Source organism: Sorghum bicolor, chromosome 9 (genome assembly GCF_000003195.3).
Source record: "Sorghum bicolor cultivar BTx623 chromosome 9, Sorghum_bicolor_NCBIv3, whole genome shotgun sequence".
In the NCBI taxonomy this organism is placed as follows: domain Eukaryota; kingdom Viridiplantae; phylum Streptophyta; class Magnoliopsida; order Poales; family Poaceae; genus Sorghum; species Sorghum bicolor.
The window spans coordinates 10,706,723-10,721,992 of NC_012878.2; the positions used below are offsets into that span (position 1 = coordinate 10,706,723).

At 44.2% G+C, this 15,270-nt stretch overlaps 2 protein-coding genes and 1 pseudogene across 7 annotated transcripts; 1 reads left to right on the forward strand and 2 right to left on the reverse strand.

Moving 5' to 3' along the window:
- On the reverse strand, window positions 73–11,207 carry LOC8055749. Of its 6 annotated transcripts, XM_021447674.1 has the most exons (12): window positions 10,427–11,207; window positions 10,305–10,348; window positions 9,821–10,227; window positions 9,554–9,654; window positions 8,787–8,879; window positions 8,525–8,692; window positions 8,353–8,441; window positions 2,401–2,555; window positions 1,943–2,160; window positions 1,171–1,783; window positions 596–1,084; window positions 73–480 (listed from the first exon to the last, which is right to left on the reverse strand). In XM_021447674.1, the coding sequence occupies exons 7-12, from the start codon at window positions 8,376–8,378 to the stop codon at window positions 368–370; spliced, it is 1,614 nt and encodes a 537-aa protein (XP_021303349.1). In that variant the 5' UTR covers window positions 8,379–8,441; window positions 8,525–8,692; window positions 8,787–8,879; window positions 9,554–9,654; window positions 9,821–10,227; window positions 10,305–10,348; window positions 10,427–11,207; the 3' UTR covers window positions 73–367. The 6 variants fall into 6 exon arrangements, with proteins under 6 accessions (XP_021303349.1, XP_021303350.1, XP_021303352.1 ...); XM_021447675.1 differs by having other exon boundaries at window positions 8,353–8,692; window positions 9,821–10,222; XM_021447677.1 differs by having other exon boundaries at window positions 8,353–8,692; window positions 9,554–9,658.
- LOC110430278 lies at window positions 2,635–4,197 on the reverse strand (annotated as a pseudogene).
- LOC8055750 (ras-related protein RABA4b) lies at window positions 14,402–14,837 on the forward strand. The gene is made up of 2 exons (XM_002439409.2): window positions 14,402–14,676; window positions 14,765–14,837. Exons 1-2 carry the CDS (start codon window positions 14,402–14,404, stop codon window positions 14,835–14,837), a joined length of 348 nt encoding a protein of 115 aa, XP_002439454.2.

Consider the following 15,270-nt stretch of genomic DNA (forward strand, 5'->3'; position numbering starts at 1 on the left):
ACTATCATTTTATGGATAAATCAAAATATAACTGCTTGCATGAGTTTAAGCATACAGTACAGCCATGAAAGCTTGTAAATCATTACACAATTATAAGCCATAACAAGCTTGTTGTCTCACGTAATTCTTTCATTGAACTTTGATTTAAAAAAAGTCACAGAATGGGTGTGGTAAGGATATACACTCATGAAAATGTTTACATGGACAATGGTAGACCACAATGAAACTCCTTTAGTTGGCAAAAGAGTGTAAAGATTTCACGTGACCAACAGGAAACTCCAGGAAAAAGATATTGATATCACAGATCAGAGAGCTGGATTCATGATATGCTGGCAGTAAATGCATAAGAAACTAAGATCCAAAATTATCATTTGGACCTTCGCAGTTCTGGTGGAAGCCACACACCAAGCATTAACGAATTTGGTTTAACAAGGCCTTGTAGCTCCATAAATTCCTCCTTGCTGTATTTTATCCTTTCATCTGTTCAAACGAAAGGCAAACCGGTTATCAATATATTGTAAAAATGCAAAGCTCCGACTAGGACTGTATTCTAGCAGGAAGTGAAGGGGCACAACAGAATATCTAGCATCCTCACCTACAAAACAGATGTCACGTAGCCTACTTGGGCCAGCAAAACTGTTTCCAACTTCTGATTTCACATGTGGAGATTGTCTACGTCTAGGTTTACGAAATTGGGAACCACCAACAAAATTTGCCTGAACTTCCTCCATGAGCTCATGCCTCAATTCAATTGTAGGATGACGCTTACGGAATGTTGAAATAGCTTCACCTGTTAAGATCCAACAGCCACTTAAATCCAACACACACAGTGTGGTAGGGGGTACAAATTGTAAAAGTCCCGAGCTCGACAATATATTCCCGCAGAACCCAAGGTGTATCAAATTAGAGGCAGCAGAGAGCGCATGCAAGGCAGGATCAGACAAGAAATCACTTTTCAGGTACAGATATTTGAGTGCTGCAAGGGATGCCAAGGGAGGTATAACTTCAGCTGATAGCGGTGTATCCTCCAGATTTAGACTTTCCAGATATTTGAGATGCTCAAATGCAGACATATGAGTAAAACCTGCCATAAGATAAAATTTATTTTCCTGTGGCAGAAAGTAAATTGATGTAATCAAGGAAACAAAATATAGCAAGCAAGAGCACAACCTTTGATACTTGTCTGGCTTAAATCTATCGTTCTCAGCAAAGGTATCATGCCAATATATGCTAGAGCAGAGTCATCAATTTTTGTATTAGCTAAAGACAGTGAGGTGAGGTTTGGAACTGTCCCTGCCAGAATACATAGTGCCTGTGAAGTTATTCCAGTATTCTTGAGGCTCAAATATTGCAAGTTTGTTCCAAGCTTTGCAATATGTTCAATTGCACCATCAGTTATAATGTTATAGCTAAGGTCCAGGTGCTCTAGATTTTTCATCTTTTCCAAGAAAGACAAGTTGCTTAACTTGCAGCTAGACAAGTCCAAGTGTGTCAGTGAGCTTGCTTGGATGCTAGAAAACACTTTATCAATATTGCCAAATGTAGCTGCAGAGACAATAAAGTTTTCTAGAGGGACAGGAACTTCAGAATCCTCATCACAAATGGAGTGAATTTCACAGTTACTCATATTTAGACAGCGTGTGGTTGGAGGAATTGATAAATGGTTGACACGTGTCAACGCAAGATTCAAAAATATCAGCCTTGCAAAGGATTTCAGAGTAGAAGCTCCCTCATTTGTAGTTTCACTACCCCATATATCAAGATGCTCAAGTCTTGTCAATACCTAGAACAATAATACAGCTATAAGAAATCAATAGTCTGGTACATGCAACCAAAAAGAAATCAGTCGGCACATATTAGTAGATTGAATGTATGGTTGGCAATTCCAACACAGGCACCTGTATACTAAAAGAAAATGGTGGCACACCATAAGAATTCATACCTGCAAAGACTGTAAGCTTTTGTCTGTCATGAGAATTCCACCCAGATCAAGGAAACTTAGATTTGTCAGTGAAGAAATGAGCATCACTCCATTGTTAGTCAATTCAGTCTCAGATAAGTGCAGCTTCTCCAAGCTTTCAATGGTCACTATATGTTTGATGCCAGCATCAGAGATCTTTTTGCACCTTGACAAGTCCAGATCCTTTAATGTGTTCATTCCTAAAGTAACAAGGAAATTATGTTGCAAATCATAGAACTCGAAAGCACGGGCAAAGCAAGGCTATTTAGATGCAGTCACTTGACAACAGTTTAAAAATCAAAGGCTAAAGTGTTGATTCAAGAGAAACATGACCAACAATCGTTCTTTTGAACACTAGTGAGATGACATCGATGGTTCTCTATTCTGGATCCACCCATGACCAGTGTAATCATATGATCAGAGAAGTTTCAGCATCTCACCAGAGAGTGACCAGACAGCGTCATTGTCGATGTTCTTGCAGTCTGCCAACGTCAGGACCCTCAGGAACCGGAAGGAGCCAAGGTACGCCAGCCACTCAGCGTCCACAGACAGAAATCCACTCAGGTCAACCTCCTCCACTGACCGGCTAAACACCCTACACACGATGGGAGACATGATTCAGCCACGAACCAACATGAGGAACAATAGCGAACCTCATAAGAAGGTAAATGACATTTTTTTAACAGGTATATATTGTTCATATAAATGAGTAAGAAGGTTGTTCAACAGGGAATGCTACATTAGTACAGCGCAATTTGTCATACAAGAACATGGCCCCATCACATAAACGCTAATCCACATTTCCTGGTATATCCGTTGAACTACATGGTGCTACAAGATGCAATTTGGGTTGGGGAGTTCGGGTGACAGAAGCTTGGTAGGGCTGGAGCCATAAACAACAGTGGAAACTGGAAATAATCGCACTCCCCTCGAATTGGTGGCGGTTCTACCCTCTGTACATGCAGGAAGGGTCGGCAGTCGGCACTCTAGACAATCCATGGGTGCTCAAGAACCTTGCGGAGGGGAAGTCAGTGCGCTGAGTTCTTTGTGAGCATCTGAGAAATCAAGTCCTCTGTAGCAGGTGAAACGAAAGGTTTCAATTACTATCCTTCTGTATGTTTTTGAGTGCTCCTTAGAGCAAGTATTATAGTGAGCTGTAAGCTGGCTAAATGCTGAGGTGGAGGAGAGAAGGGAGGAGAGAGAGGAGAAGCAGGCTGTAAGGTCAGTCTCAATGCATAGTTTCATGACACAGTTACCAAGACTATAAACTAGGTAACCGAGCCACAAGAGTTTCATGGGGATGAAACTCCTCTCTCATCTCATGAAACTCCTTCATTTAATGGCCCTGCCAAGTCAGCAATTTTGCTTATGTGGCACCATATTTAATGTGCATGACACTCTCATGAAACATGCATTGAGACTGGCCTAAGCTCACAGCCAGCTTAGGCACATGAACCAAGAAACTTTGTGAGAGAGATAAGTGGGTCATGTATTAATAGTGAGTAGCTAACTGTTGTATGGGTGGGCTGGAAGCCTGGAAGAAGGCTGCAAGGAATCTTACAGCCAGCAAGTGAGCTGTATTATTAAACTTGCTCTTAGCTTCAAAAGGTGGGACCACATAAAGGAATTCATAAAACAGAATACCCAGGTTCCATATGTCAACACGGTGATCATGTAGTCACATAGTCCATCTTCTGTTGAAGGTGCGCATGGACCAGCCAAAGTCACAATTTCGAGTTACCCATGGCTCCAACCAAAGATTTTCTGGTTTGATGTCCTGATGGATAACATGGTTCCCACGAAGGTAGATTGGAGCTCTAGCCAATGATGCAATATAAGTTGCCGAACGCATCTCCCAGAAATGCTTGCATCTTGTCAACTCCTTGTATAGTTCACCCTTGGCAGCATATTCCAGGATTAGGTAAACCCGGGTCTGGTCATAGAAGTACCCATACCGGCAAAGAACATTGGGAGCAGATGTTCGACCTGAGATTGTTTGAGCTGGCTCTTGAAAAGAACTTTCAAAGCCACAATCTGACTAATACTCTTTTCTCTAGCTAGATAAGCATGGCTAAAATTGGCCCTCCCAAGAGTTTCCCAACCTCGAAATCAGACAGTACCCACCGCTTCTCGTTCGCATGGGAAGCCTTGTCCTCGCTGCCGCGCGACTCTGTGGCGATCGCCATGGCTGGAAGAGCGGCGCGGAGGGGAAGGAGGCATGGGTAGAGATGGGTGGGTGGGTGGGGGGGGTGGGGGGGGATGGCAAAAAGCCATAAACTCCCTAAGGCCTCCTTTGGCAGCAGGGGATCCCGCCGGGAACCCGGGCTTTTCCCCACGGTGATTTTCCACCGGCCACCGATCGGGTCGATTAGGAAGCACGTGGCACGGGTGTCTCCGCCCTGCAGCAACCGGGTTTTGACGGGGAAACATATCCGACCTCGTGACACCGGCCGGCATTCCCCAGCTCGAGTCGCCTCTCCTCTCCTCTCCTCACAACTCGCCTCTGACTTCTCCTCCGTCGCCGCCCCTCCGCCGTCACCTCGCCCCTCTATCCTCTTGCCATCTTCGTCTCCGTCCAGCCAACGTCCCTTCCGAACTGTCGTTGTCCCCACCTCCACATCGGCTTCGTCCCCTCGCTGGAGAGACGTGACCGCCGCAGCTGCTGAAAGGTACCGGCTCCGAGATCCACTCCAGTTCTTCTCGGATTTTTCTTCCCTCCGAACGAAGGAAGGCAGTCTCGATCTGGTATGGACCCGCTCGATTGGTCCCCCTTCTCGATCTGTTGTATAGTCGATCTAGGGTTTCGGTAGATTATTTGATTCTCAGGTTTACTTGTTCTGGTAGTGTGCTCGATTGTCTTGCTTCTTAGATTTCTTGTTTGTAGTAGATCCAGTCTGACTAGATCCAGTTTGACTCCCATAGTTGATTTGAATTGGTGAGATTCTTACTGATACACTATATTTCGATGGAAGATACATTTTAATTGTTGTATGCTTTGCTTCAGCCGTTTGGAGCAACTTATCATCTCACATGTTCTATAATCCATCCTAGAATGCTAGATTTTTTTCTGCACAATTGCACATGGAAGCATTAGCCATAGGTTGATAGTTTTCTGCCAGGTGAAGTCTGTTGTGTCAGGTTCCATTTCATTGGTTAAGCAGAATTTCTTTCCTTAGGGTACCAACATCAAAGATACAGTGATATACAAGATAATTGAAGCGACAATTTAATCTATTTTTAGGAGGAAAGCCATTGGTTGATTAAGATGATTTGCTTTGTGTTAGATAATTACTTTGGTTGCACCCACATTATCCATCAGGTGCATATCAGATAGGTGCTAATAATATAACTTAGTCATAGCTAAAGAATTCAGTGATAGTTGAAGTTTCAATCATGATTGTTTATATATCTAATAATATAATTTAGTCATAGCTAAGGAAATCTTGCCAGAAAAATTGTAGCTTGGCTGCACGAATCTCTCTGCAGCTTATTATTTGCAGTTTATTTTTAGAGAGTATGAAGGTGCAGGTTTTGCCTGGCATACACATCCTCCAGGTTTTGCTGAAAATAAAATGCAGTCATTGATACCTCATGTCTGCTATAAGCCTTTAAGTTTAAGAGAAACATGGTATTCACTATACTGAATTTTCTGCTACAATTATGATTTTTCTTGTTTTCTTTGCTATATGTGTTGGTGAGTGCCCAGAGGTGAGTTGTGACTAGTTCTGAGATTGAGTGGTAATGTTCTGCTTATACTCTAATTTCAGTGTATCTTGATCTCTTAATACTACTGTTTTGTTAGGGTCCTTATTTGGTCAGTGGAACGACTTTAATATAGTATGCTAACTGAATGCGTGCAAGAGTGAAATTTAGTTGTCTGGATCTTAGCAACTTGACAGATTGATTGGATTGCATACATGCTGTTGCAACTAGTAGAAGCCAGACATGAGCCATCTGCTATTTTACTGCTAAAAAAACTTGAAAACATGTGTCCTGTCTGGTTTCAGAGATTTGCATTGAAGTGTTTGAATTCAGAGAGTTTAAGTTTCTGTTACTATGTATGGCTTCTTAACTTTAAATAGATGCCATTGAATTTTAGCCAAGCCACAACTAATATACTCTACTAGTTCTATAACAGGATATTCTATTTTTTGACTTTGACATTCTATAGATGTTCAATAACAGGACATTGCTTGCTAGCATGGCAATGTGCAGACCTGTTATCTCTGTTTCACTATTAGTTTTAACTTGTTGATTGTTATCTCCTTATAATTACTTAGCATTGCAATGTGCAGACCTGTTATATTGCTAGCATTGAAAAGAGACCAATCTTTACTCTTCTCAATGTGTTTTAGTTATATTGTCAGTATCAATAATGCTCCATCACGTGCCCAAGTCAGTCAACCCTCATTTTGTAGATTTTATTTTGCTTCATGCGCTGAGATAAAATGCACTTTATTTTCGTATGAAACTGTTTTTCACATGCTACTATGATGTCTGTTTTTTTACATGTATGTTTTTTTGTTTGTTGAGTAGAGAAAGCTCTTTCGATTTTGATTTGATTCGTTTTTGGAAATTTAGAGGTGATGTTCAATGTTGTTTGTTTCTGAAACTTTGATTTTCAGTAACAGCAATAGCAAAGCAACTCTCTAGTAAATTTCGATTTTCAGTTTCTAAAACTTTGATTAGTTTATTTTAGATATGTCTCTAGCTGCTAATGTTTTTCCTTGTATTTACTTGCAGAGCTCTTGGTGGAAGCAATGTATTATTTCTGAAGAAAAATGTTGCTGCAGTGCCTATGACAAGCTTATGAAAAGGAATTAAATTTATTTTTTTTTATGTATGTCTTGGATATATGGATGGAGATGATCTATGATTTGGTGACGAATGGATTAGCTAGGTTGAATTTGCCACTTGAATTAAATTTTCTATGCATTGGACTATGTCAAAAAATTGCGACAATCTGTTATGTAAACAGACTTATTCTTGAGATTTTTCATCACTTCTCGATGCTTGAATGGATATGTAGTGACTTTCTTATATTAATTTTCTTTTCTGAAATTTTTTATTTTTAAGACGTTTTTATACTATATTTATAGTGAAGAGATGAACAACATAGAAGCCCGTGAGCCATCAAAAAAAGACTCATCCATGCATGCATGCTTATCTGACTTCATTGTGCTAGAGCCGTTTGATGCCAACATCCATTTCCTTGCATGCTTCCAAACAGCCGCAGGGAAATGAGCTCCCACGTGAAATCTCACCTCGAGGTGGGGAGGGGATTAGCATGTCCAGAAAAATCCCTCCCCCTCCACTTTTTCTGCTGGGTTAATTACCCTGAGTTGCCAAAGTAGCCCTAATGGGGCGTCGAGCATCCCTTGATTGGGCAGCGCGAGGACGAGTTTAAAAAGCGGTGCAGTAGCTTACTCGAGGAGGGAGGGGAAGAGGAGGCGACGCGCGGCGAGGCGGCGGAAGAGCGCGTCGGCGAGCGGGGCCGGGAGGCGCTCCAGGGAGCGGCGCTGCCGGCGCCAGGCCTCCACAGTGGCGGGGCCGCGCGCTGCCGCATCGATGCAGCGGTCCACAAGCCGCGCCCCGCCGCCGGTGCCGGAGACGGAGGCGGCGGCCGCCATGGACGTTGTCGGAGCGGGAGATTGAGTCGTTACCGGAGGGAGGAGGAAATGGATGCGATCCAAAATGGCAAAAGTCGCCGGCGATCTTCTCGAACCAGCGACCGGGGGGTGGGGGGTGGGGTGTTGTCTTGGGCTGCTGTCCGCGAGATATGGGCCTGAGATGGGGAGGTGCTGGGCACGAAAGCTTTTTTTTTTCAACTAGCTAAATAGCCGTGCGTTACAACGGGAAAATATAATACACAATAAAATATCTATAAGCTTGTGTTGTGCTGTTATTCAAAAAATATACTGTTCATCTATACTTCATCACAAACAAATTATTGTTTATACAAATCATGTGTGCGTCTAATCCCTGCAGATGAGTTGCCTTCTGTCCAAACTCCTTCATATCCGTGCGTCATAACGGGTACCTTAGTGTTGGCTGAGCGACAACCACATTCAATTTTGATGGACACATAGCTAAGTTTAGAACTTTGATAGATTGGTGGGTCATTTTTTATACTTGTCTACGGTAAAAGGAAAATTATTTTGCTCATTTGTGCTCAGTCCACGTGCTGAACACTTCATCTATCATGTTGGAGCTCTACCCTCTCATTTGATCCTAGTGGCTCAGGCATATCAAAATGTCATGCACACTATCGTCTAACCGCCTAAGCTTGACATTAGATATAATGGATTTCGATTAGGAGCGTTCCACAGGACTATATAGTATACACCCTTTTTATTTGAATTTCTGCAAAAAAAAAACAGAAGCAACATTACCATTTAATAATTTTTCCTCCTGGCATCTCACCAAGTCCCAAACCTTCATGGTTTTGTCATAGCATCAGGAGTAGAACTTCAATTATGTTCTACAAAGTTATTTGACAACATGTTTCAGACTTTCAGCACATAATGAACATAGCGTCAGTACAAACTAATAAAATAGCATCACCTTAAACCATGAACTAATTTTGTATGAGCAATTTTATTCACATGTTACAGACTCTCAATTTTGTTTGAGCATGCAAGGTGTGTAGCCCCTAAATCTCTAATTAGTGCTTGCCATTGCTTCCAGTCCAGTGTTGTTTGAAGAGTCTTGTTTACATAGTTGCCATCAATCCTACGAAATATCGAACATAATGAGGTAAATTTAATATCAAAAAACAAATTCCATCAATACAGATGTATACAAAGTATGGGATTCACTCTAGCACCTGACGTGTAACCAAATCCTTGGAAATATCAACCAAATATTGCCATAACCTAGGCATTGGCAAGCCAGTGCAAGTGTAGAATGATTCCAACTTCTGCATATAAAGGTCATCAAACAGAAAGGTCATCAAAGTTTATAATTTGAGAATAAATTTAAGATATTTTATTTTATTAGGCTTTAATACCAATAAAACTGAAATGGTCATATTTTATTAGGTTTTATTTTCAATTTTCTATGCTTAAAGCAAAGCACAACCATTACCTAGTTCCGTTAAAATTGGGTTTTCAATTTTTGAGCAGCGACCAGAGTGCTGGCCTCACAACCAACTTGTCTTGCCAAAGGATGGCAATGCATAGCTGAACAATGGCTACTACTTCTTTTTTTTTTGAACATTGGCTGCTGCTCAGTCTCAGGCTTACCTTCAAGGCACATTCCCACGAAGCACAAAATATGAGGAAAATATAGCTTATTCAAGATATTGTTTACTACTACTAAACTAATTCTTATAGATATAATTTAATAATTTTTCAGAAGAAAAATACAGCAACATGTGCAATCATACTCTACTCAGACTTAGCAAATGACAGATCTATCATGTCAATCCTCTTGATAGCCAGGAGCTATGAATGCATTGACAAATGTTTAGTAAAATTCTAGAGAAAATCATGTCTGCTAACAATTTTGGTAAATCACTATTTCAATGTTTAGAAAACCCACAAAATTTTTATGTTACAGAAAAACAAAATGGATTAAGATATGAGAACTCACAGGAGTGACATATTACACTACGAGTTCCATCCACCAAGTCTCTTCTTTCTCCTCAAATCTAAGCTCACGAAGCGAGTGAAGCATTTGGAAGGATTTTGATCCTAGCTTCCACCACAAAAAGTGGGCATCAGTACCTTGGTAAGACATGCTATACATAATCAACAAGAGATGAAAAACTATTCAAACATACATGCCACACTTTGTATAGTGACAAAAAATCGATCTGTTGTTGTTACAGTTCAGAGATTTATCAGCGATAATCCTTACCTTTCGGCAAATGTCATCGAGGCATGAGGCCTGACTGACGAAGGCACGCTGGAGTCAGACAGCTCCCATTCCATCGAACAGAACAGAACGAAACACAGGTTAAAAATCGTAAGCACATTTCTCTGGAGAATTTCAACAAACACTTCCCACGCTTCATTCTTTGAGAACCCCAAAACTGCAACCATGTGCCAGTGTAATTTTAACTGCATAAAACAAAGACCATCAATTCTGTGCATCACCAGTGGCCAAATCATCTAGGCACAACTTGAACGCATCAGTGACATTGAAGGATCAAATGATAAATTGCATCAAGGGGATCATGGATTGGTATAAAAAATCTGACAAAGAAAAATATATATGTACTGCTGCTTCAACTTTTTTTGGCACATCAATATTTGTCTTCTGCACTGCACGTGAGGAAGTCTGAATTAGATTGAGATGTGCTTGAGAATAAACAAAATTGGCTCTAATGCAGGGCTTTTACTTGAACGTCGATTAGCGGCACATCTCTTCCTCCTCACGAAGTTGCTATTGTTCCAGATAACACATAAGTAGGAGATGAGATCAAGATGGAAGGGAGGAAAATTGTATAAAGGTATTACTCACTTGCGTCCTCAGACATAACTCGTCATCGCAGCGACGCGGATGATAGAGCCGACCCACTCGCCGTTAGGGAGAAGCAGGTGTCCTCATCCTCCTCAGCTCTTCTGATGGCAAGGCGATGGTGCGGCTACAACGGCCACATGGGAGGGTGGGATGGGTGTGTTGTTGACCAATGGCGTTGGCATGGGAGATAGCAGCGGGGTCGTCGCCATCAAGGAAGAAGCAGGCGTCCTCCTCTGCTCTTCCGACAGCGTTGGTGCGAGTGATGACAGCGCAAGGTGATGGCGGCCCCCAACCCTTACCCGACCCTGCGGGCTATGCCAACAATGCAGGTGCTCATGACCCCTATGGGCTACGGCTCGTCTGCTGGCGGCTACTATGGCTCTGGAGGCGGCTACGGTGGATCTGGAGGTGGATACGGCTCCGGTGGCGCCTACGGTAGTGGCTACGGCGCCGCACAGCCCTACACTATGGCGCCCCCCAGCGGGGTACCCTTCCACCTACGGCTCCACGCCACCGCCTCCTCAATCGGCGTACGACGCTCCTCCAGTCACCGTGTATGGCGCTCCTCCTGTCACTGTCACGACCGGGTACGGAACCGGCGCCGTTGGTGCCGACGGCAAGAAGAACAAGATGGGGATGGGGTTGGCGGTGGGCGCGGCGGCGGGCGTGCTCGGATGGTTGGCGCTTTCTGGCGGGTCCAGCTACCTGGAGGACAAGTTCGAGGAGCGCCTGTCGAAGAGGGTGGAGGAGAACCTGGAGAGGGAGTACTCGTACGGCGGTAGCGGCGGCTACAGAGAGTCGTTGTGAACGTTTTGGCTGGGGGTGAGGGGAGTCAAACGATTGTGTCCCCCCGATGAGCTTACAGTGAAACAAGGCCTCGCGCGGTGAGGTGTGGATCCGAGTGACGGCGAGGGCAAGGGCGCAGGGGCAGGGGCCACGATTTCTCTCTGCTCTCAGCTGCGCTAACGGAGAGGGCAACGACGTGGGCAACGATGGCTATCTGGAGCCTCGCACGGGGAGCTGTGGAGCTGGGCGACGCCGACAGCAAGGGCATAGGGGCCACGATTTCTTGGAGGATTGGAGCTCAGAGGAGGGCGACCAAGGGGCGCGGAGGCCATAACTGCAGGAGTCCAAGGAGAAGTGTGGCGCTGATGGGAGTGCGACAATCGTGGTAGAGGGGGAGGGGGGGTGCGCGACCGAGGTGTGCGGGGGTCGGAGGCGAAACTAAGGGAGGGGGGGACGAAACCATGGGAGGGGGGAAGATACCGCCGAAGACGGGAGGGGGGCGATTACCGCCGAAGACCTTCGGGTCTTTTTAGTTGTAGAGATACACAAAAAATTTACGTATGTCCGTATTTAAGGGATTTTTACATTGCCAATACATATATGGGAGGGGACGATTTTACAATTAGCTTAGACTTACTACAAACTGTGGGCACCAAAGTTTTGTTTGTGTCATTCAAATTTGCATCCGCACGCTCCAACAGTACTTTGCAAATGCATGTTAGTGCATCTCTAATAATTTGTCATCCGGCTTTTTCATCCTTAATTTTTTGCAAAACAAAATAAAACCCTCTCGAATAGTTTGATATTTTCTCTCTCCATCTTTCCTAATTTCATAAAAATTTATCTCTAACGCACGTATATACGCGCAGCCTAGGAATGCGCATCCGAAATTTTCTGGCTTTGTTTAGTAAGAGCATCTCCAACAGTTTGCCATCTGACTTTAGCATCCTTAATTTTTTAGCAAACTGAGAAAAAACTCTCTCCAATAGTTTGGCATCTGGCTTTGGCATCTTTGGCAAAAGTCTCCCAATTGCGCGCATATATACGCGTGTTTCTTCGGCCGCGCATCGAGTCACGCTAGGCGCCGCCGGCTTCTTCCCGCGCGTGTGAAGGACTTCCCGCGCTTCCTCTTCACGATGCGATCCTTTCCTTCTCATGGCGAAGCCAAGTTTGCATCCAGGAACGACGATCGTCGCGCCGGCGGCTGGTAGGGTTCAGGTATGGACTCATCCAATTCGGTTCGTCCAGGCTTGGAGATCGTATGCCGCGACGTGGTACAGTTCGATGGGGTTCATCAAATAGGGTTGGAGATCGATAGGCTTGGAGATCGTTTGCCGGTGGCTGCTAGCTTCGGCCGTCCTGCCGCTAGGTTGTTGCACTGCTGGCCGTCGTGGTAGGGTTTAGGGATGGCGGGCTGCTAGCCGTCGTGCATGGTACTGTGTTGTGCTTGTGTGGTCGGTGTACATATTGTACTACGTTGCTGGTTGCCTCCTTGCACGGTTCTACGAATTAAGCACGAACCTTTTCTTCGAAGGACCTGCGGTAGCAAGGCAGGGACGAAGGGCTCGTTTCGGAGGAGCTGAAAGACGGATCTTTACCTACGTGCTGAACTCTTGCTGATCGCTGATGAGATCTGTTGGTAGGCGATGAGGTACTGCTGGCTGCCTGGAACTGCTGGCCGCTAGGTAGGGCGGCAACAACTCGGCGGTGGCGGACAGAAGCGCGGGTAGTCCCTCCAGTGGCACGGAAAAAAACAAGTTTATGGGACCAAGTTTTCATTTTGGCAAGAAAATTATACCAAACTATTAGAGATGGACTCTTTTTTCTCTCCCCATATAATTTTAGGAGTTGACAAATACTATGATTTAGAGCAACTCCAACCCACCTCATAAACAAGTCCCTATTTTTAATCTAGGGACTTGATAAAAAAATCAACTCCAACCTACCTTCTACTTGGGCTCCCATTTTCATGCCCTTCTAAATTATAGTTTCAACCCCTCACATCTAGAACCCTCTATCCTACTTGTTTAGGAGGTAGGTTGGAGTTGGGTCTTAATTTAAGCCCCTACTTTTTTTTTATCATAGCATGTAAATAAAAATTTAAGGACTTAATTTAGGGACTTGGGCTAGAGTTGCTCTTAGGACTATTGGAGATGCTCTAAGGTCGTGTTTAGTTCCTCGACGAAAAAATTTCGCAACACTGTAACACTTTTGTTTGTTTGTGGTAATTATTGTCCAATCATAGACTAACTAGGCTCAAAAGATTCATCTCTTAAATTTCGACCAAACTGTATAATTAGTTTTTATTTTCGTTTATATTTGATACTCTATGCATACGTCTAAAAATTCGACGTGACGGGAAATTTTGAAAAATTTTGGGTTTTGGAGTGGAAGTAAACGAGGCCTAAAAAGGAAGAAAGACAGGTTTTAGGTAAGAAAAACGTATGAAACAAAGATATAGTGAAATGTCTTAAACGCAACGCACACTACAAGAAATTTGCCATCTTATGACTTTTACCCCATGACATTAGACTAAATAGTCACTACTTTGATTACTTTATGACTTTTTTTGTGGAGCCAACTTAGCTTAGTGACTTTAATTAATTTATGTCATAAAATATGTCTTAATGCTAGTATAATGGAATATCATGACATTATTTACCATGTCATAATAACCAATTTACTATTATTATATAGCAAATGGTATATTGTGATAAGTCACAAGATAATTTATTAAATTTTTTGAAACATTATAATCTGGCCAGCGCGGAACCTCCGGGCTTTGGCGTGGAGGCTCCCGGGCCTGTTTGACCCAGCTCACTCGTGCACAAGATTTGATATGACGTAGAATCTTAAAAAGTTTTTTTGTTTTTTGGTTAACGCTATCAGGCCTTGTTTACTTCCAAAAACATTTTGCAAAATAAAAATGTAGCACTTTTGTTGTGATAGGGAACGTGAAATTTTTTGTATAATATTTTGGAAACTAAAACAAGGCCTTCATTGCGTGAGAAAGCGGAAACCCACCCGACCAAAATCCCCCACCCGCGGCAGCGCACGGCACCACCCACCGCACTCGCTGCCGTGCCCGTTGCCCCCTTCCTTTCCATTCCTGTTTCCCCGTCCCTCTTCATTCCTTTCCCCACGCCCCCACCCCACCACCACTCTCTCTCGCCCCCAAACCAAATCGGCATGACAAGAGCAGAGAGGGTCTCAGACTCGGAGCGGCGCGGAGCAAGTAGCAATGGCGGCGGGCTACCGGGCGGAGGACGACTACGACTACCTCTTCAAGGTGGTCCTGACCGCGACTCCGGCGTCGGCAAGTCCAACCTGCTCTCCCGCTTCACGCGCAACGAGTTTAGCTTCGAGTCCAAGTCCACCATCGGCGTCGAGTTCGCCACCCGCTCCCTCCAGGTCGACGGCAAGGTCGTCAAGGCCCAGATTTGGGACACCGCCGGCCAGGAACGGTACGTTTTATTTCAGCTCGTTCCAGCTCCTCTCCCTCCGCCTCCGACGCGGCAAACAGGTGGTAGATCTGATCTGCGTCTCGATTAGGATGCTGCTGCTGCTACCATGTGTGTCCTCGTTTCAACCGTTCAAGCATGGGGCTCTGCGCTTTGGCCTGTGAATGTGGCCTGTGAATGGGGCTCTGCACTTCGGAACGATTGATTCTCTGTGTGTGTGGCCTGTGAATGTATTGTTTTCATTAGATCTTGGTCCAATTCGTGCTTGTGCTTTTCTTGTTTCAGATCGGCAGGAGAATGGCGCTGGCAACCCAATGATGGAGGGCCTGAAGCACTGCAAGGAAGAGTCTCTTCTTAGAACACCCATCGTCACGTGTCCCTGTGATCTGGTGAGTCGAGGTCCAATCTCTTCTCACAACTTCTCCGTCTTGTTGACTCATTCATCCTCAGGACCATGGTGTTCCCTTCCAATCTTGTTTGCACTCTTGGTATAAAGCATAAACAAAATAGATCTAGTGAGTTTCTGATCTGGCCAGCGTGGAGGCTCCGGGGTTTGTCTGACCCAGCCCACTCGTTGTCTGTATATTTCAGTTGCTA